Raw genomic sequence first — 22,322 nt, 5'->3', positions numbered from 1 at the left:
ATGGATGGATGGATGGATTTTTATGACTTGTTTGAGAGGGACTCTTTTGGTCCTTAGGGTAAAATATGAATGTGTTTTTTCCAATAAACTGTCAATTTAACAATACTGCATCAAATTTAATGTTATCAGTTATTGACCTGGTCAAAGCAGCATTATCTCATGCAAAATATTCCACTTTGCACCTAATTTTGGGAAAATATCGGATATTTTGTGTTTTTCCTGGGGGGGGGGGGGGGGGGGTAAAAAAGCTTATCATTATTTTATTTTTATATTTTTTACAAAGAAGGTATGAAAATCTAAACATGTATATTAAAAAAAAAACGTTATATCCAGTCTGAAGTTTTTGAAAATATCTGATACAGTGGAGGTAAAAAAAAATTGAATAACTTTTATATTACACTTTTTGAGAGGAACCGCTTTGGGCTCGAAGGTGTTAAGTATACTGTATATTCATTTTAAAGGTGCTTCAATCACCAATGGTTTAATGATGAGCAGTTTATCCATCTGCTCCCACACCCCCCAGGAAAATGACCCATGCCATTGATTAAAGTCTAAACTTAAAAACAAGGCAATTGATGCCTTTCTTCTTTTTTTAGTTTGTCTGACTTCCAATTATTTTTAAATTATTTGTCTAACCACAGCACAATGTCTGTATTCATTTCCATTCGGGTTTGTTCAGCTTATAAATTGCAGTTTATAGCCACAAGATACTAAATCAGTTTTAAATTATATAATATACTTAACAATAAGTACTGTCTAAACAGTTAGGACCAGATGCTATACTTCATCGCTTCTTGTTTTATTTATGGATGCCCTTCCTGATGCAACCAAGGACCACTGAGCTACCACAGCCCTCTGTGTGGAGCAGAGAGCTGCCATTAGGGTGCCCGGGGGAGCAGATAGAAGGGGTTAAGGGCCTTGCTCAAGGGCCCAGAGTGGGGCGAATGAGGTGGAGGCAGGTGTGGGTGCTTCACCATTCCCACCCACATACTGTATATAGTACAGAGCTTACACTTTATGAAAAACTAGGTTCCTTCAGCAGCTGCAGAAAAGTGCTGTGGTGAAAAATAAAGTCTGTGGTGGCCAGTGTCCTTTTCTCGTATGCTGGGAGGAAATGGTGCGAAAAGGGACACGGCAAGACGTGCACAGACTGCAGGGCTGGTTCAGAGGTGGGCATGGAGTAAGGATTGTAGCTGTGAAGAAGACCGAAGTGGCCCTGCTGAGTAGCACCCAGTACCTTCTGCACAGGACGATCATCAGGAAAGTGGAGTGCATTCATTCACAGATTTATGCTGCACCCATGACAGACTCATTCATCCTCTTGTCTGTACTGTATAACCCCTCCCCACTATGACACAGGATAAGAAAATGAGCCATCAATCAAGACATGACTGTAAAAGCGATATACTCAATTTGTCCTGCTTTTAGTTGATTCAAGTAGTGGCTGAATAGAGACACTATTTCTTACTAAAACTGTTAATAATAAGAGCTGTCTGTCTTAGTCTGAGCTGGTTTAACCAGTGTGACAACAGTGCCACCTAGTGGCCAAACTAAGTTTCGCTTTCTGGGGAAACGAAACCAAAAGCAAACGGTTTTTTTTTCCAGTTACGAGTGCTGACTTGAGTCCAGTCCATTAGGGGTTTTAACTTTAGCCGCACTGTTTCTTTTTCTTGGCAGACAGGTGAGGGGCCATGGCGTCTGAGAGCGATAAAATCCAGGAGCGTCTCATTGAAAGCCTTACACCGAGGCTCGAGAAGTACATCACAGTGGAGCCGGTTCTCAAGTATTTATATTTCATCCAGCCCGAGCAACAGGAGCAGATCAAACAGAAGTTGAACACGGACGGGGATGTATCAGCTGCTAGGTTGCTCATTAACCTGGTCATTACGACGCCGCACCAGGAAGGCTGGTTCCGGGCCTTCGTTGACGCTTTATTTCATGGAGGGAATGAACTTGCAGCCAAGTATTTAGAGTCAAACCCTCCGATCAAGGAAGTGGAGGAAGAGAATGATTACTGCGTAAAGCTCATTCGAATACTGGCTCCCAGTCTTGTGGAGATGAAGACAGAAGAAGTGTGTATCCATTGTTTAGATCACGAGATTCTCACCGATGACGACAAGGAGAAGGTAGGGAGCAGGGGCACCGCCACGGGGGTATAAGGGGGGGCAGCGGCCCCGATATGATTGCTGCCACCCCCAGACCAGACGGTTTTAAGTGCGTAATTTATTTGTTAGATAAATTTTCTGTAACTTTCAGAAAGTGATCAGTGAATGCATGACTGGCTGGAGAAAAAAACAATAACGGGGAGAAAAAGCCACCTATCCATTATCTTTACCTTCTTCCTTTTCGGGTCGTAGGGGGGGTCACTGGTGCCCATGTCCAGCCATCACTGTGCAACAGGCGTGGGACACCCTGGACAGTTCTCCAGTCCATCACAAGGACAAATGGCGACAAACGAGAAAAACAACCATTCACTCTCACACTCACACCTAGGGACAATTTAGATTAGCCTAACATACATGTTTTTGGTCTGTGGGAGGAAAATGGAGTGCCCGGGAAAAACCCACATGCACAGAGAGAACATGCAAACTACCCAGAAAGCCCCCATGCCAGGATTTGAACCAGGTTGACCTGCTTGAAATCATTTGAGTTGTTTGTTTTTTCTACATAACGGCATGTTCCTAAGTGCTAGTTGGTGTAATGGATATTTTAATGTTCTGTCATGCAGTAGACTTGAGCTCCTAACCCTTCAAGGATACAAGTAGTTTTTTAAACCATCCATCCGTTATCTTTATTCACTTCTTCCTTTTTGGGTTGCAAGGGGTCACTGGTGGCCATGTCCAGCAATCACAGTGCGAGGGGCGGGGTACACCCTGGGCAGGTCACAAGTCCATCACAGGGACACATAGAGACAAACGAGACAAATAACCATTCACACTCTCACTCACACTGATTGGGACAAAATGCCAACACACCATATTTTAGTCAAATTTTAGGTCTTTCTGCTGCTCCTTTCATGCAGGGGTCACTACAGAGAGCAAAATGGAATAAAGGCGTAAAAGTTGGCAGCACGATGGTGGTCAGCACTGCCTCACAACAAGAAGGTTCAATCCCTGGTTTGGACCTGGAGTCTTTCTGTGTGGAGTGTGCATGTTCTCCTTGTGTTTGCATGATTTTTCTCCGACAGTCCAAAAAACATTGATGTTAGGCTGACTTCAGGCCTAGGCCTCCCTTACAAAAGAGATCCATGATCTCAGTGGGATTTGCCTGGTTAAATAAAGGTTAATGACATCAAATAAATAAAGATTTGGCAATTGTTTTCAGGTTGGTTGCCTTTTCCGGTGCAATCTGGGCTTGATACTACAGCTGTAGAATTGCAGGACTGACGCTGAGCTACAGCAGCCCAGGCAATATTTAGTCTACTGTAATCCAAAAATGAGAATACTACTGTATGAGCACAGTTAGGAAATCCTACTGGTTTTCCTATTTTCAAATGGAATGCAGTACAGACGGGTGTGACGTCATTCTCTGATCCAAGTTCTAACTTCATAGGCAAATAAATTGTAGCATAAAACTTAGGAATATTTGTTATGGCTGTTGGTTTTGTTGTGCCACACCTATAGTTCGTCAGTGGTCCACATCTGGCAACGCCTTTGAAAACTTGCTCAGGAAATATGCTGATTAAAGTGAATATCATATGTTTAACAGGGCCACAGTATAGTTGTAAATTTAATGTAAAGGTTTTAAGCAAGCAAGTGTTTTTCTTTAAAATTTGCACTACAGTACTTTTCAAATTTATTTCATTCAACCTTTGGCTTTCTGTCCACTAGATGGCAGTAAAGCACACTCCTCTGTCAGGAAGCTGTTGAAGCGACTACACCTTACCTCTCATTGCACAGCAAATCATCTCCCAATTGTGTTCAAATTTCTAGATTTTGGCTGAAACGAGAAACAAAGGATCCAAGAGTGGAGCCTCTGAACTTCTGAGGAGAATCGTGAAACGTCCTCCAGGATGGTACTCTACATTTCTTCAAGTTCTGCGTGAGACCGAGCACAAGCACCTGTGCGAACTGACCGGAGGACCACCTGAGTGTGAGAAGGGTGAGTGTCAAACTGCTCGCACTAATGGAGCACGCACAGTTGTCTCCGTGACTTTTTGAACAGGAGGCTAACGGCTCAGATTAGGAGGCGAGTCATTTCCCAACATAACACATAGATGCTCCGTGCAGTGAAAATATTGTTGAACGCAGACCGTTTAAACGCTGGTCACTGATGAAAATGTCTTTCCAGCATCACGGACATGAAAAGAGTTATGAAGTCATAATCAGCAGCAGCTGTCAATCAATTTTCTGGAACGAGATAACATACATTTTCAAAAATCTACTTAAATAATTATTTCACAATCTTTATCCTTTAGCTTGCAGCAGTTCATGTAGCAAAAAAAAAAAAAATCGCTCCTGAATGCATGCAGCTCAAATACTTCACTTCGTTCGCTGTAACTACAGACAGGATCATGAAATCTGATCGACGTCAAAAGCTGAGCTCCCGGTGTTTTTTTGCCCGTCGTGCCCTGCTAGGCAGGAAGTTAGCAACATGGTTTCCCCCAGGTTACATGCCTTGACAGTGCGCTCATCTCTTCTGTGATTTTTTTTGTTGTTGTTGTTGTTGTTGTTGTTGTTGTTGTTGTTGGTGGGGATGGAGACACGTCTGTGTTGTGCACTGTTTGTCCCGACAGTTATTGACAGGGGGAGGCAGGGTGCTCGGTTCTGTTGACCGGGCGTGACGCCCTCCTTGTAGGGGAATCACTGAGGCTAATGTGTTACCTGGTGAAGTATAGGGGATGCACCGATCCACTTTTTCCACTTTCGATACCGATATCTGCGTTTTGGGTTCTGTCGATACCGATCTGGTACAGAAAAAACATTGCTGAATTCCATTCAACAAACGCAGCGTGCTCTTTATGGTGAAATCTCTGGAGATGCTTAAGTTGGTAGTATTACAACTGGAAGTTTTAGTGACACCGCCTGGAACCGTTGCTGTGCACGTATTGCACGTAGCTGTTGAATGTGTTGGCTGAGGTAGTGTGGAATAGTTCCAGATGGCTGATCCTTTCGCTCGCTCCATTTTGAAAACAATCTGTGCGGTGAGTTCACTGGCGCGTGACGTCACTCAGAGCACAAAGCATAGAATTAGAGTGAATAGATCTGCCCAGTCATGGATCGGTCACATTGTTACGACACCTGATCCAGAAGTTAGTTTTTATATATATATTTATATCGATACCGATATTGGTATCGGATCGTGTCGCTCCACGCCGTGGCATTTTGATATCACCGCTGTTGCCCCACAAATGAGACGCGCACACACATTTATCTTTCACAACTGTAAAACAAAAAACAAAACAAAAAAAACTCTTCTTCCACTGTGAAAAATAATGTTTTCTGAAGTTTTTCTGCCACTCTGCTCAGGGAGGTCGAAATAGTTTGTAGCTGTGCCGCTCGCAGAGATCTCAGCGCATCGCATCAGAACTTTGACTCCAGACGAGGTTAATAAGCTTTATACGTAAACCATTTTATTCTAAAGGTTTTCTTTAATTAATCCTCCATTAGACGCCTTCAGGTGGTCCAAAATGCTGCAGCTCGACTCGTAGCTAACACCTCCAGACGGGAGCACATCCCCCCTGTTTTATTTTCTCTCCACTGGCTTCCAGTCGATTTTAGAATTAAATTTAAAATGTTATTATTCACTTTTAAAGCTCTCAATGGTCTTGCCCCACTGTATCTCACTGATCTTGTAGTTATTCGTGAATATAGGAGAACACTGAGATCATCTAATACTTTTCTACTGTCTGTCCCAAAGTCCAACTACAAACGATGGGGTGACCGGGCCTTTTCTGTCGTTGCACCAGACTCTGGAACCATCTACCTCAGGACTTGTGCTCCATCACTGATATGGAGCATTTTAAGTCTAATCTTACAACCTTTTTATTCAGGCAGGCTTTTAATACCTAGTAATTCTTTGGCAAGCTTGCTATGTTTTAATTGTTAGTTTTTAATTTTTAACCGTCTTCTTTTTAATTGTTTGTTTTTAATTTTTAACTGTCTTCTTTTTAATTAATTTGTTTTTAACTTCTGTATTGTGTATCATATGTTATTACTTACATTTAAAAACGTAATAAATGATTATTTTTAGGCAGTGCTCCTTGATGGTGAGTGCTATTTTTAGAACATGCTCCATGGGTGACTCATGTGGTAGAGTTGCATTCGGGCCTAAAAAGTCCGACCCAGCCCGGACCGAACCCGTATCATTTTTTTTCAAGCCCGACCAAGGAACTGAACTGAGATTACAGACCCAACCCCCCACTCCCACAAAAAAACGACTTAAAAAAAAAAAAAAAGCTTTTACTGCTTTTGTAAGCAAATCAGTTTGACATGATTTAAAAACGTATATCAAAGAATGGAAGATATAAGATTTCTTGTTTATTAATAAGAGTCAACGCATTATTATAGTTATTATAATATTATAGGTATTATAGGTATTACAGTTATTAACGGTCGTCGGCTGCGCGCATCCGCTGACGCAGCGGCTTGGTCCAGTTTAGCCACAGGTGAGTCGCTGGCAGTGATCCTTCTGGACGTTTTTGTACCTCTTTCAATCGACCAGTCTACTGACGCAATCAAAAGCCCGACACCGACCCGGCCCGCCAATCCAGCACATTATTTTGGCCCGGCTCGAATTATGGGTCGGGCCGGGCCTGGCGCAGGCGCCAGGTTAGAAATGACAGCTCTGTCATGTGGACCCTGCAGGCGACCAGGTGCCCACAGTCACCGTGTTGGTGACCCCTGATTTACACGGTAAACAGCAAATCTCAGTACCAGTCTATACACAGTGAGATGAGGTGTGTACTACATTCACTGATGGAGAAAACGGGAAGGATTAACCTCTGGTGTCCACGGTGAAATGGAACGTTTTATGACTATTTTTGATTTTACATTCATATTTTACCTTTAAAAAATTCTAACCTGCCATGTTTGGTGTCACTTTGATGTGTATTTCAAGTTACCGTTTACTTCTGACCTACTGTATCAACATAATAGACCTAAAATCACACAAAAAATATCAAATCTGTGTATGAAAATTACAAAAAAAAAATTTTACTGTGAAAACCACAAACATTCATAATGAATTGGTTTTACAACTTAGAATGCAATTATAAACACTGATATTCACAAACGTGTAAAATGTTTGTTAACAAAATTAAATACACCATTTCCTTTAATGCAGCCATTTTCCGTTACAATAAATCATTTGTGCCACTCTTAAAAACAGTTTCTGTCCAAAACAAGGCCGAGGGGCACATCACATCCCCTTTTTGTGTAATTTTCTCTGTCCTACTCAGGATCAGTTCGATGAGTGTTCCAAAAAATGGATCTGAATTTGCCTCGTGTTATTTTGGCTGGAAGGGGCACAGACAAACTGTGCTTATGTCTCCGGTGATTCTGGATATTTGGCCCGGACACCGACATGTAAATCAGGAGACCAAAACTTTTATACAACTCTTCCATGTATTTTGGATCATTGATGAGGAAAATATGTCTAACTGGACCTCTGGTGTTCTGTGTGCCTGGAATCTGTTTACTCCTGGGTCAACATCCACATCCTTCTCTGTCCCCCAGAGCTCAGAACTGATGCTTGGTTCTGTTGGGACTGCCAGAGCAGTTCTGGACCTACCTGTCCACGGGTTATGCTGTCAGAACTGTCTTACTGTAGATGTTAGTTTACTCATTAAACAATTGTTGTTTTAATGTATTCATTTGTTAGGATCAAATGAGAATCACCCATCACTTAGAGGTGAAGCTGCAGCAGAGGAGAGTCCAGAGTCCATGGAAATCTGTGTCGCTGAGGAGCCTCAGGATGACTGCACAGGTCTTACTTTGCTTTTATGGCCACAGCTGTTAGCGAACACTTGATTTATTGTAAATCTATAATGATATTTAACAGTCTGAGTCAGGAACATGGATTTCTGCATTAGTCAAACATATTGTTCTCGAATCTCTGTGGAAACTGACGTGCAATACTTAAAGCAGAAAACATAATACAACAAAATATTTAGCAAATAAGATAAAGAATAACTTACAATGTCTTTTGAATATCACTACAAACATTGCTAGAATATGTGTAAGTTAGTTTCTGTGGAAAATTTATAAATAGTTAATATCTTACCTGTTGTTGATAACGCTTAGTTTGTAAAAAATTGAGTTCACTTCTGACTATTTTGATGAGCTAATGGCTAGTCTGAGCAGCAGAACCATGACCAAAGTGGATCGCTGTCCACTTTAAACAAATCCAGTCTTTTCATAGTGATTTTAATAAAAAATCCACTTCAAAATATCTGAACTGTCCCTTTATCTTTTCAAACCAAAACCAAAGAACCAAAAAAAAACAAAAAATCACATACATGTAAAAAGCTATGTTTTCCTTTTCTCAAATGTAATCCAAACTAAAATCCAGTTTAATTCAGACTTTTGAATGTTATCATTTAAATAAATTACCATTTCATAGCAATTTCAGCGCAGATTAAAATATTTTCTTCGGTTTTTGATGACTGTACTTTAATTCAATTTTGTTTGTTTCAGATCTGTATAAAAGTGCTGACCTGCCAGAAAACATGGATACCTCAGATCCAGGTGGGACTCGCTTCACTCTTAGTTACACGGTTAAAGTGTTTAAACTTGTTAGTTATCCAACAAATGTGCTTTCGTTCAGCAACAGTAGATTACCGTACTTTACGCTTTATAAGCCGCAACTTTTTTCACAGGCTTTGAACCCCGTGGTTATACAATGCTGCAGCTAATTTCTGTTAATTTTTATATTTTATTTTGGGGCGGGTTAACGAGCTTCCTGCCATCAAAACATTTAGCTTCGTCATACCCGGATGCTCATATAGCTGCCCAGTACATGTCTCTCCTAAGGGGTGGGTCCTCGTGACTTTATTTTACCGTTTAGGACAGAGTGGCGGAGGGAATTCCACCTCCGCTGAGCACTTGCTCCACCGAGAGGGATTCCCCCCATCCTGGTTCTCCCCTCCCTGTTTCATTGGTTCGACTGTGACCTGTTCGGTAATTTCATTGGTCAGATTTTGTTTGTTAATCTTTATTTATACAGGTAGTCTCATCAATACACATCTTTCTTGGTGGGTGGGTCCTCGTGACTCAGTGAGACTACCTCATTGTGGTTGACTGCCCGTCACCTGGCCTCAGGGAGGGATTATGGGTAAAATTTATGTTCGTTGTTAATCATTTCGGTTAGCAGTTTAGCATTGTTCTTTTAGTGGTTAGTTTGTTCTTCTTAGCCTAGTTTACGTGTTCATTATGTGTTAGTTTGTGTTAGGGCATTTAGTAGCGGGACCATGAGTGAGAGAGGTAGTTATCATGAAGATTTGTGGGTTCACTCTGTGTGTTTGTTGGAGAAAAAATAAATAAAGTCTGTGAAATTCCATGTAGCAGTTGAATCTTAATCTACAACAAGAGCTGCACAGTTCTCTGATGTGTGATGCCACTCATGTTACAATGTGAACACCTGCAGCTTATACACAAGGCACAGCTTATTTGTGTACAAAATAGTTTTTTTTAAGTTTTTTTATTTAGTGTGCGTGGCTTATATTCGGGTGCGCTCTATAGACCTGCAATTACGGTACTGGAAAACTATGGCAGGGGTGCCCAAAGTGAGGCCTGTGGGCCAAATTTGGCCCACCAAGCTGTTTCAGTTGGCCCGCCAAGCTGTCCTCGTTACTATATTAAAATTTCCTTTGAAGAATCAATGTGCTTGCATGCATTGATTCAGAGTCAGAGTCAGAGCTTCTTTATTGTCATTCGCACCTCATGTGGTACATGTGGTGGAGCGAAATTATGTACACAGGGTCCCAGTTACATCCAACAATAAAATGTATAAGAAAAACAGTAATAACATCTAAGATATGAACTAAGAAAAACATCAACTAAATATACACTAAGCACTCATAACATAAAACATTGAACATCACCACAAACATGAACATGAGTCTGTGAGCAGATGTGCACGCATGAACACATCAACATTGAAACAGATCAGCAGCAACATGAAACAGATCAGCAGCAACATGATATGGTTTTTCACAGTGATTATTCTAGTTAGAGATTCATGAGTCTAACAGCCTCAGGGTAGAAGCTGTTCCTCAGTCTAGTGGTTCTACACTTAATGCTCCTTAACCTCCTTCCTGAGGGGAGTGGGGCAAAAAGTGTGTGTGCTGGGTGGGTGGGGTCCTTCATGATGCAGGTGGCCCTCTTCCTGCATCTGGAGGTGTAGATGTCTGTGATGGTGGGGAGACTGACTCCAACAGATTTCTGTGCAGCCTTCACCACTCTCTGCAAAGCTTTTCTTTCTGCAGCTGTGCAGCCTCCATGCCACACATTGATGCTGGAGCACAGGATGCTCTCCACTGCACACCTGTAGAAGGAGGTGAGGACTGAGCTTCCCAGACCAGCTCGCCTCAGCCGCCTGAGGAAGTAGAGTCTCTGATGAGCTTTCTTGATCAGGCTCGTGGTGTTGTTGCTCCAGCTGAGGTTGTCATTCATGTGTACACCCAAGTACTTGTAGCTGGAGACCACTTCCACCGCAGATCCTCTTATGTTCAGGGGGGTGTAGGTGTTTTTGTTCCTTCTGAAGTCCACAATCATCTCCTTTGTCTTCTTCACATTGATGTGAAGGTTATTCTCTCTGCACCAGCTCTCCAGGTGTTCCACCTCCTGCCTGTAGCTGGACTCATCATTGTTTGTGATGCATCCCACCACCGCTGTATCATCTGCAAACTTTACAATGTGACAGCCTGGATGGGTAGCTGCACAATCATATGTGAGCAGAGTAAACAGGAGGGGGCTCAACACACATCCCTGAGGAGAGCCAGTGCTGAGGGTTATGGTGGAGGAGGAGAGGTTGTGGATCCTCACTAACTGTGGTCTGTTTGTTAAAAAGTCTAGTACCCAGTTGCAGATGGAGGGGCTTAGTCCTAGTGTGGATAGTTTGTCCATCAGGGTTTGGGGGATCATGGTGTTGAAGGCGGATGTGAAGTCCACAAAGAGCATACGGACGTAAGAGTTTTTCTGCTCCAGGTGGTTGAGTGCAGTGTGGACCACAGAGGAGATTGCATCCTCTGTTGATCGGTTCTCACGGTATGCGTACTGATGAGGGTCCTCGTTGATGTTGATGGTTGTTTTGATGTGAGTCATGACCAGTTTTTCGAAGCATTTAGCGACTATCGGGGTGAGGGCCACTGGCCGATAGTCATTCAGACCAGTCACTGTAGAGCTTTTTGGGACTGGGATGATGGTGGCAGTCTTCAGGCAGGTGGGAACTGTCTCCAGGGTAAGTGAGGTGTTAAAGATGTCTGCCAGCACCTCACAGAGCTGATCAGCACATTCCTTCAACACTTTTCCGGGGATGTTGTCTGGGCCAGTTGCTTTGTGCGGATTAATCCTCCTGAAGGTACTCCTTACTTCTGCTGAGGTCACGCTGAGATGCTCTTCATCCGGTGGTGAGGTGAGTCTGGTGCTGGGTGGTCTGTTCGGGTCTTCAAAGCGTGCATAGAACTTGTTGAGGGCATCAGGCAGAGATGGGTCTTTGGGACATTGTTCACTCCTTCCTTTATAATCTGTTATGCACTTATGCACTTATTCCACCCATTGACTTTATTGTTAGTCGGCCTGACTACCATAATTTAACTACACGGATTACACAGTAAAGAAGATCATTTATGTATTTTTAAATAATTAATTATTTGTATTTTTATATTTTATTTTGACAGACGTTCTACCATCCCTCGGCAGCTTCCTGCCACTGAACAACATTTTCCTTTGACAGAGCACACTTATAAATCACAGAGTGTTTAAAAGTAAATTATAAATATGAACTGGTTTCAGTGGTGATTTTAGCCTCTTTAAATTTAAACTCAGCACCCCTGAAAAATAAAGAAACCATCATTAGGATTGTGTAAGGAAACAGTTCTCAAACCTTAGATTCACCAAAATATTGAATAAATATGGAATAAATGACGACAGTCTCAAACAGGCCAATAAAATCTATGATTTGTTTTGCACAAATCCTCCACCTGTCAATCAATCCGGTAGGCACGTCAGCAGTTGACCAATCAGCATCCTCAATTTGTCCTGAAGTGAACACCCCTTACCTGCAGAGCTGCAGCGGTGTTGCATTACAAACACTTTGCAGTCAGAGAGATTTCAATAATAACAGAGTTTACATCTTTTGTTTAATGTTAATGTCTACAGTAATAAACTTGTGTAAAATTCAACAGAATACAGGAAATGACATCTACTTTAATCAAAATTCTCTGGGGGAGGACCCCCAGACCCACCCCCACCAACGCAGCCTGTTCTTTAATGTTCTTTATACAGAATGGAAAGATGAATAACTGTATAATAAATAAATGGACTTTACTTAAAGAAGTATTTGCATTTCATGTATTATTGCATTTGGCCTGTAGCCCTCTGATGGATTTTAAATTTGGCCCTCTCAGGGAAAAAGTTTGGGCACCCCTGCTCTACGATATTACGGTACTTGAAAACTCTACGGTATTACGGTACTTGAAAACTCTCCAGTATTACGGTACTTGAAAACTCTCCAGTATTACGTACTTGAAAACTCTACGGTATTACATACTTGAAAACTCTACGGTATTACGGTACTTGAAAACTCTACAGTATTACGGTACTTGAAAACTCTACGGTATTACAGTACTTGAAAACTCTACGGTATTACGGTACTTGAAAACTCTACAGTATTACGGTACTTGAAAACTCTCCAGTATTACGTACTTGAAAACTCTACGGTATTACATACTTGAAAACTCTACAGTATTACGGTACTTGAAAACTCTACAGTATTACGGTACTTGAAAACTCTACGGTATTACAGTACTTGAAAACTCTACGGTATTACGGTACTTGAAAACTAGCTCAAGTGCTTTCTAGAAAAATGTACATTGGATCTCTAGTTAATTTCCAAAGGCTCACTGAGAGTTGGAGCATTAATGTGGAACATTTCTATAACTACAATAAATAAGTTCCATGTGTGAACTGTGAAGAACCACAGTGAGGTCGTAGAGGACAGAACATAGTGGGGCTTCAAATGAGAACCACATGCGGACTCTGTATTAGCAGATCATGAAGGAATCTGTGAAAGTGCAGCCCTCCTCCACACCTCTGGGCCTTTACAGCCCCTTTGGGTAAGAGAGGGCAGGTTTGGGGAACTCTTCACCAGTCCATCACTCGTGTATGCTTGCAGTCTTAAGGTCTCTTTACTGTAGAGTCACGTTTTTACCCTGATCTGCATAGCTTTGGACTGTGGGATGAACCTCACAAAGGCACATGTAGAACAGGCTGCAGGCAAGTTTCAACATTTGCTGCACTGTTAGAAAAGTCAGCAGATTTATGAGGACTAAAAGAACATGCAAGTCATATCAGCCCACATGGGAGGTGAAGCTTGTGCAGGATGATCTGTACGTTCTCTGAACTGATCTCGCATCAGCTCATTAAATTTGCAAACGCTGATTGTTTACCCATCTGATGATTAGAATGTCTGGGAACGGCTAGTAAAAGGTCTTAGATCTCCCCCAGAACAAATTTCTTATTGTTGTGAAAGCTCTATCTCTCCATCAGCACATCCTAGTTTCTCCTCTGGCACACCAGGTCTGAAAGGAAAATTAAAAGCTGTCTGCACACAGGAAGAAAAAAAACTATTCTGTGGTTTGAGCTCATAGCTTAAGGGAAATGTGGAACTCATACGAGTAGCTGGAAAAAGAGGGAACATTATGCATTAGTCATGTATTATCCTGAACTTGGATCAAATGTCTGCCAGAAACTTTATATCTGACTTATGTGGATTATAGGACGTTTTGTATACTTGCAAAATAAGCTATAGTTGTGTCCCATTTCAAACAAGTGGTTACACTAGCTTTAAACTCATAATGCAAAATCCAGTTCTTGTTGCAGACTAAAGTTTTTGGACTTTTTATATGTTCTTGAGATTATTGGGCTATTTTCTCACTGTCTTAGTCGTTTGGATAGAAGAAAATAGTCCCATACCTCCTCTTAGTCACGTAATATTGCATCTAAGATGGAAAAAAAAAATAAAGGAATAAAATTAAAACTCATGCTATCCAGGAAAAATCGAGTGTGTGCACATATCTTTTTTCCCTTAAGAGGACATTCCATCACAGTGTGTAAATGTAGTTTATTTGGCTTAACTTTTTTTTTCTTCTGCTTTCTAGATTTAAATGACTTGGGAGCAGCTACAGCAGCAACCAAAAGCCCTGAAAAAACAGAAATCGTACTCCGGGATTATCAAATGGAAGTCGCTAGACCTGCCTTGGAGGGGAAAAACGTTATAATATGCCTCCCAACAGGAAGTGGTAAAACCAGAGTTGCGGTGTACATTACCAAGAAACATCTGGACAGCAGGAGGGAGGAGGGGAAACCAGGGAAGGTGATCGTCCTGGTGAATAAGGTACTACAATCTGAGTCGGGTGTATCTCTAACCCCTCATGTTCATTTTAGAAGCAAAGAAAGCACTAAAGTTAATTTGACAATGTGGGTCAGCCCACCGCAAATTCCATGCCATGAGGTTTAAAGCAAGTTTTCTATAAAACTATGTAGTAGGCGTTTTTAGAATTCATGTTACTGGGGCGTTGTTCATTCCTGGAAGCAACCTAATAATTACTTGGTTAGCTGTGTTTGTGCAGTACAAGACTTCTGCTCTTTTTGTAAACAATCGAGAGAAAAAAAATTGTCTGCATCTAATTTAAAGCTTTTCCTTAAACAATCAAGTAGAGCTTTGAACATTTTTAGCTGTGGTGAATGTGGCAAACAACTCCTTAAATTGTCAGGAAGTCTGTACTAACAGAGACACTACAGTCGTCAGTTTCACAGACATTGATGCTGTAAACCTCTTGTTTTCTCACAGATTCCTCTTGTTGAGCAGCATTACGCCACTGAGTTTTCACCATATCTAAAGCCCACATATAAAGTGGAGAGGGTCAGCGGAGACTCCCAGCTCAAAATCTCTTTCGCCAAGATTGTGCAGAGAAATGACATCCTCATCTGCACGGCTCAGATTTTGGAAAACTTCTTGGAGAGGGCTAACAGCGGAGAGGATGAAGGGGTGAAGCTGAGCGGTACGATTTTCTACATCAACATACGTACTTGTATCATTCAAGCACGAGTTTAATGGTTTTGCTTTTTGCTCTTTTTTTTATATATATTTGATCAGAAAGTGAGATTTCATACGGGATATTTTTGGCAAAACTATATGGAACATCAAAATGCTAAAAATTAAATAAATAAAACATTATGAAATAAGAACATTTTTCATTTTTGTTTCTTTTATTTCATAATGGCATTTTTCATAATGGCTTATTTATTTCATAATGTCACTGTTCAGCAGAATGGCTTCAGCTGTCAATCAACGTCAGTGGGTTGGACCTGCACGCCCACTGGCTGAGCCTTCACATTAGTTTTCCTGAATACCTGCTCACTGGTACAGCTAGTGCTAATCTTGTTCAATTCAAAGAATTAGAAGAGTGAGTCCTCCCATGTGCGCTCTCGTGCGTGCTCTCGCGGCACCGATAGATTTTTGGCAGTCATCACTTTTTATCACGACACCTGTATCTTCCGAGAACGTAATCCTCTCTATTGCTAAAGTCCTGAGCTGAACGAAGTTCATGCAACTCTGCCATACTTTATGACTGTTGACCTAGCAAGTTGCTGCTAGCTGCTATGCTAGCTGTACCAGTGAGCAGGTATTCAGGAAAACTAATGGATGTGAAGGATCGACCAGTGGGCGTGCAGATCCAAACCACTGATGATGATTGACAGCTGAAGTCATTCTGCTGAAAAGTGGCATTATGAAATAAACAAGCCATCATGAAAAACACAATTATGAAATAAAAGAATAAAAATTAAAAAAAAATCATAATGAGCTTAGATACTTATTCCATAATGCTTTTTTTTTTTTTTTATTTACTTTTGAGCATTTTGGTGTTCTATAAAACCATGCATCTTATGTAATGTTGTATTTATAATAATTTCTACAAAACTTTGCACCTTTTTATAGAGAAAATTTGGCGTGCAATTTCAATACAGTCTATAAATTATGAATTGGAGAGCTAAAAATGATGGCAAGGTTCTGGGTAAGGGCAAAACATGTAAGTTTGCAAAACTTTAATTAGGGATGCACGATATTGCATATGCCGATATGTTAAAACTTATTTGGCCGATAACCGATGCTGATACTGATATTTTATATACTTCCCTTTGTCAGAATATAGCCCTCTTATTTAGGCTTATTTGCTACAAAAATGGTGCAACCGCTGGTGACATGTGTTCAGTAACAGCCATATGCATAGCACTTTAACTTGTATTAAATGAAAAGTATTAAATGTTATTTATTAGCATTAGTCACCTGCGACGCTGTCTCACTTGTGGAGGCTTGTTCTGGGTTCCTAGCTGCAGTCTGGGATCTACTGCACTTCTGTGCATGAAGGACAGACTTTTTAAGTTCAAACATTTTGGCTATTAATTGTGCCGTAAGACTAATCACGCTAACGGGGCTAACACGACGTCCAAACATCTGTGGTAAAACTCACCCAACAAGTTGTGCTATCAGCTATTAGCTTCTCAATGACGGCTTGTAACTCGGGTAAAGTTACGTCGGAAAAATGTCTCCGACTGGGGACGATGTAGTGAGGCTCAACGTAGTCCATAAATCTTCGGAATCCGACATCCTCACCAACGAAAAATTAAACTTCCATACCACCGACATTTTGAATTTTCCTCTCCGCCGTGAGATCAGGTAGGCGCACGTGACGTCATCGCGTTGTGCTGCTGCAGGCAAAAACAGCACCTCTTATATCGGCGAGTTATTTTAATGGAATGGCCGATGTTGATATTGAAAGTTAATGTTAATATTGGTCGATACCATGCCGGTAATATCGTTCATCCCTAATTTACATAAACTTCAGAATGACGAGCTGAACTTGATATTTTCAAACAATGTTTGGTATGATAGATGGCCATATACTAACAAGAACGATCTGATGAAATGCAACTGAAGATCTGAATCCATAAGTAAATAGAAACTAGGACATCAATGGGCAGGTGCAGGAAGAGCAGAAAACACAACTGAGAGCTAGAAAAGGGAAACGCTACAATGACACAATATAAAATGTATAAACAAAAGCAGGGCAACGCTAATATAAGACCTTAGTCTTGGTTCCAGTTTTGGCATTGGATATGAAGAAAAATGTTCATTATTGGTTAAGGTTGCAATCTTATTTTTAGCTTAAAATTGAAACTACAATGAAAGATTTAACCTTCATTTAAATTCCTGTTGGTGTCCACAACTGAACACAGTTGTACCTCCAATGTAAAAATGATTGCACCATCTCTAGTATTTTTTATTTTTTTTTACCTGTTTGCTAAAATCCGTCCTGGACGTCACTTTCAGCACTGATCGGTTCTGGAATAGAACGCCTCCCGGAGGACTCAGAGCAGGATTTCCCTCGACGGGGATCTTGTCAAAGTCTTCCAACTCTGGTGTTCGCTTTTGTTGGCAGTCACCAGTCCAAGGTGGAATAGCCACCTCAGAGGAACATATGCTGTTTGTTGAAACACTTGAAACCAAGTACAGGCCACACGTCTGTTGGAGCCATCAGTCTGTGGCTGATCAAATTCACCTGAGAGCCTCCATCACGATACATCAAGCTGCAGCTTTACATCACTTTCCCTCCTGAGACAAATCTGAAACACGAGTGATTTTCATCTACCTTTGCTTTTTGCTTTTGTTTTATGCAAATCATTTGAATTCATTTTTAAATCGTTAGTTTAAATCTTTTGAAGTAAGATTCCGTGGACAAGTTGGAAACAATAAATTATATAGGTATAACATATACGTTTATAAATAGAATATCAGTTCGCATTGTGAGTCTTGTACATATCACACTGAAAGCTAATGCTGCTGCAACCAGACTGAGTACATTACAAAGATGCAACAGACATTTTAGTCCAAGAATAAATGCAAAGCAGGCTTTAACATCAACGCTTCTTATACTAAAGTTGGCCTTGAAAACCAGGGAAAGGATAAAAGGAGACAGCTGCGAAATAAAGACGGAGATAAAATGTTGGCTGCAGCAGCAGTCATTGCAAGATTTTCCCAAAAGCTTTCTGACATTGCCTGGTTTTCTTTTATATTAGTCAAAAGTTGCTGAATGGGTTATCCGTGAGCCTGTCACACTGATCAACAACAGATTTAGCTTCAGAACTAAAGATTTTCATACAGTCTTCCAAGACTAAATGTTTTGTCTACAATGGCTGAAAATTGCGTGGTGTGAACCCAGCCTTACCTGCTGTACGTAGCTTTTAGAGAAACCTCAGTTTGTTTGTTTTTTAAAGGATTAAAGAGCTGCAAGACCAAAGCAACAATAAAACCAAAGTAAATTGCTGCTCTTAAAACATCTTAAATTGAGGAATTTTCTGGACGTTTCATGTCTATGCTTTCTTATAAACGTTTACGTTGTCATCATGCCAGTCATGATTAAACTCTCCAAACAGAGCTTGTTCAAAGAGCCATCTGCAGCAGGTGAGATAGTTATTGCTCAAAACCTTTCCACAGAACCCCACTTTCAAAGGTTTGAAACTCTCTCAGCAGAAAGTTCTCCAACAGATGTTATTGTGGGTTCAAACTGCTGCGTCAAATGTTCCGAGGAACGCGCTGAGTCGTGGGGGAGGATTTCTCCTCTGATCATTCAAGGAAATTACCTTGTTTTGTTTAAGGACATGAGTCAACATGATAAAATTATCTGTGCTTGGTTCAGGAAATTGTCTTCCCTCCCCGGTTCCATTTTTGTCAGTGAGAAATTATTAAACGTGAATTATATTGTTTAAAACACCAATCAGTGCTCTTATTACATATTACCTTATTACCCATTATTACCTTATTATCTAATGTTTAAAGAACAATCAGTTGTATTTATTTGAGTTTGCCATCTTTTCTGTAGATCTAACGTTGATAATAATAGACGAGTGTCACCACACGCAGAAAGGAGATGTCTACAACCACATCATGATGCGATATTTGCAGCAAAAGCACAAGAACATTAGACTCAAGAAGGAGGAGAAGGATCCAGTACCCCTCCCTCAGCTCCTGGGCCTGACTGCTTCACCCGGGGTTGGAAAAGCGAGCATAATGGAGAAAGCTGTGGAGCATATAATGCGAGTAAATGCTGTTCTATGTTTTCACTGAATAACGGCTTAAATGAGCTAATTTTCTCCTTTATTTATTGAGACTCTTAATCCCAAAAAACAAACTTTAAAGTTCCCAACATACTCAGAACATTAAAAAGTTTTGAGCCTCACCGTATTTTCCGGCGTATAAGTTGCTCCGATGTATAAGTCACATTTATTATGCATCACCGCCGACCCCCGAGAAACGTGGGCCGGTGTTGTGCCAAAAATGGATTGGCGGCTGCGTGCACTGGAGGACTCGCTTTTGCAGCTCTTCGAAATTTAACAAGATTAAAACTGAAAAACAACTATTTGTTTGCTTGACATTATAGCAAAGGCATGTCTAAGTTTAACGTTTTCCTTAATAAATGCACTTTAATGGTCAATGTTTGGCGGGGGGGCAGCGGTGGTACAGGAACAACATGTACGCCTACTTGTAGTTGTCAAACGCCTAGAGGGCTCTCCCGCCTCTAGCTGCTACAAATGGTAAAGTTTACTCTTGTTCATGTCAGTATGAATGAACATTTAAAGTGTCAGTCAAAAATTGTGTTATGAATATGGGGGAAAAAACATATATAAGTTATAAGTCATATAAGTCACAGGACTGGCAAATCTGCAAAAAACTGCAACTTATACGCCAGAAAATACAGTATATTCTGTTCTTAGGTTGGGATGGCAAAAATTAGATTGTAACAGTCTGCAGCACTTCTGACTCTGCAAATGTGCCTTTTTGTCACAGATTTGTGCAAACTTGGATGCTACAAGAATCATGACGTGGAGCTTTGAAGGAAACCATAAGAAACCTAGAAAACAAACAATGTCTGCCGAGGACAAGAAAGAGGTGCATTTTCTCACATGAAACTGTTTTATCGTGAACTTAACAGCAGATTTATTTAATAATGAAGACTTTGAGTGCATGTTTACCAAATATCTGCTTTTAGGATCCGTTCGGTGATGTTATAAAGACCATCATGAATGCCATTCATGAACATGCCAAGTTCTTCCCCACCTGTGACCTGGGCTCTCAGAATTATGAACAGTGGGCGGTTCAGAAAGAACGACAAGGTAAGAAGTAGAACTTATCCTCGTCCTAAAGAGGTATTAAAGGACAAAAATGACATTAGATGCAACATTCCACAAAAACAAGATTTAAAAAGAAAGATGCAAATTGTTCTTATTTTCCAGGAATACGCCATTTTAAAAATCAAGAGCATCTTTTTGTGAATATATTATGTTGGAAAATTCTTGATTTTTTTTCACTATATTTTCCCATTGTCCAGTTGCATTTTAGCACTTACCCTTAGTTATAAACCTGCCTTTTATTTTTATTTTACATATTTATGTTGGACTATTTCCTTTTAGCTGCCAAAGAGGAAAATCAGAAAGAGCGAGTTTGCGCAGAGTACCTTCGGCGGTACAACGAGGGTTTGATTCTCAGCAACACCATTCGGATGTGTGATGCCCTCAGGTGCCTGAACAAATTCCATGAGGAACAAATGAAGAAGAAAACATCCGTAGATGATGAGCAGAACATACAGATAACCGCCACGGAGAGGTTCCTCTTCAATTTGTTCAAAGGTTATGATTTTAAACTTTTTGGTAGTCGCCAGTTCAACTGCAAATTATGTGTCACAGTAGTATTGTGAAGTTGGAGATTTAATGGGTTGGTTACCTCCCCTTGCATTTTACTCTTTTTCTAACCATAGCTAACTTGCTTAGAGTTGAAGTTGTAAAAGTTTACTTTAACACCGATAGAAAGATTTACCTTTAATCGCTGAAATTTACACCCTACAGATAACAAAGAGGAGCTGGAGAGGCTTGCAAAGATTCCAAATTATGAAAACGACAGCTTGGCCAAGTTGAGAACAAAGATTTTGCAGGAGTTCAGCACTAGACAGGAAGCCAGAGGGATCATTTTTACCAAAACGCGCCACAGCGCCATTACTCTAAGTCAGTGGATTCAAGAAAACCCCAAGTTTGCCGACATCGGAGTGAAACCCTCGCATGTCATTGGAGGAGGAGACCAGAGCGATGTTAAACCAATGACTGCTGTAAGTGCACGATACGCAAACCACCCTCAGTTGGACTGTTGTAGTCTGAGCATTTTAATTGTGACTTACATTTGTGTTCATCAGGCTGAGCAAAAGGATGTGCTGAAAAAATTCAGAACTGGAGAAGTGAACGTGCTGGTTGCTACCACTGTGGCAGAGGAAGGTTTGGACATACCTGCCTGCAATTTTGTTATCAGATATGGCCTTTCAACCAATGAGATCGCCATGATTCAGGTCAGTCATGCAAACTGTGACTGTTTATTCCATGTCCTTGATGGAAAATGTGATTTGTTTTTATCTCTTTTGCTGAGTGTGTTTTTCTATATTCATCCAGCCATTATCTTTACCCGCTTCTTCCTTTTGGGTCGCGGGGGTCACTGGTGCCCATGTCTAGTTATCCCTGTTCGAAGCGGGGTACACCCTGGACAAGTCGCAAGTCCATCACATGTTTTTTTTATATCATGTATTTATATGTAAAAAAAAAAAATCAAAGATTCACAAAAAAAATAAATCTTTTTTAATTATTATTCTTAAGATTTTTTCAGAATCAGCTTTATTGTCGTTGCACCAAAGCGCAGCGAAATTACATTTCAGGACACCCTGTCTGAGAGCAACATAACAAACAGACATGTGGAGATGGAGGTGGCTGAGGCCGTCGGCCTTGAGAGGCACGGCCCTTTTTTCAGATAAGGAAAAAGAAACACGAGGTGTCGTGTAGGTGTAAAGAAAAAAAATCAAATCTCGCACTCTGCCCTAGACGGAACACAGTGTGAAAGTTGCAAAAAAAACTATCTCAGCACATGAAACAGCAACATACTGATGACATCATAATACATTTATGCATGAGGAGGCTGACGAGGGCAGTGAGTTGTCCGTGGAGACTGCCAGAAAGTTCCATAGTCCTGATAAAGATGGCACAGTGTCTATCAGCCGGCTCAACTCT

At 40.8% G+C, this 22,322-nt stretch overlaps 1 protein-coding gene across 1 annotated transcript in view; it reads left to right on the top strand.

Moving 5' to 3' along the window:
* Positions 1-1,691: 1,691 nt before the first annotated feature.
* The window catches only part of ifih1 (interferon induced with helicase C domain 1), a 23,218-nt gene continuing 2,587 nt past the window's right edge, over positions 1,692-22,322 (top strand). The window contains exons 1-12 of the mRNA XM_037686422.1: positions 1,692-2,126; positions 3,933-4,101; positions 7,822-7,926; positions 8,637-8,687; positions 14,321-14,556; positions 15,013-15,223; positions 19,103-19,320; positions 20,068-20,169; positions 20,270-20,393; positions 20,691-20,906; positions 21,123-21,379; positions 21,464-21,613. Of these exons, the coding sequence (XP_037542350.1) occupies positions 1,692-2,126; positions 3,933-4,101; positions 7,822-7,926; positions 8,637-8,687; positions 14,321-14,556; positions 15,013-15,223; positions 19,103-19,320; positions 20,068-20,169; positions 20,270-20,393; positions 20,691-20,906; positions 21,123-21,379; positions 21,464-21,613 (2,274 nt within the window). The remainder of the gene's footprint in view (positions 2,127-3,932; positions 4,102-7,821; positions 7,927-8,636; positions 8,688-14,320; positions 14,557-15,012; positions 15,224-19,102; positions 19,321-20,067; positions 20,170-20,269; positions 20,394-20,690; positions 20,907-21,122; positions 21,380-21,463; positions 21,614-22,322) is intronic.

Source organism: Nematolebias whitei, chromosome 13 (genome assembly GCF_014905685.2).
Source record: "Nematolebias whitei isolate Nwh7 chromosome 13, NemWhi1, whole genome shotgun sequence".
Lineage (NCBI taxonomy): Eukaryota > Metazoa > Chordata > Actinopteri > Cyprinodontiformes > Rivulidae > Nematolebias > Nematolebias whitei.
The sequence above is the reverse complement of the archived record's forward strand: the minus strand, read 5'-3'. Positions and strand labels throughout refer to the sequence as shown.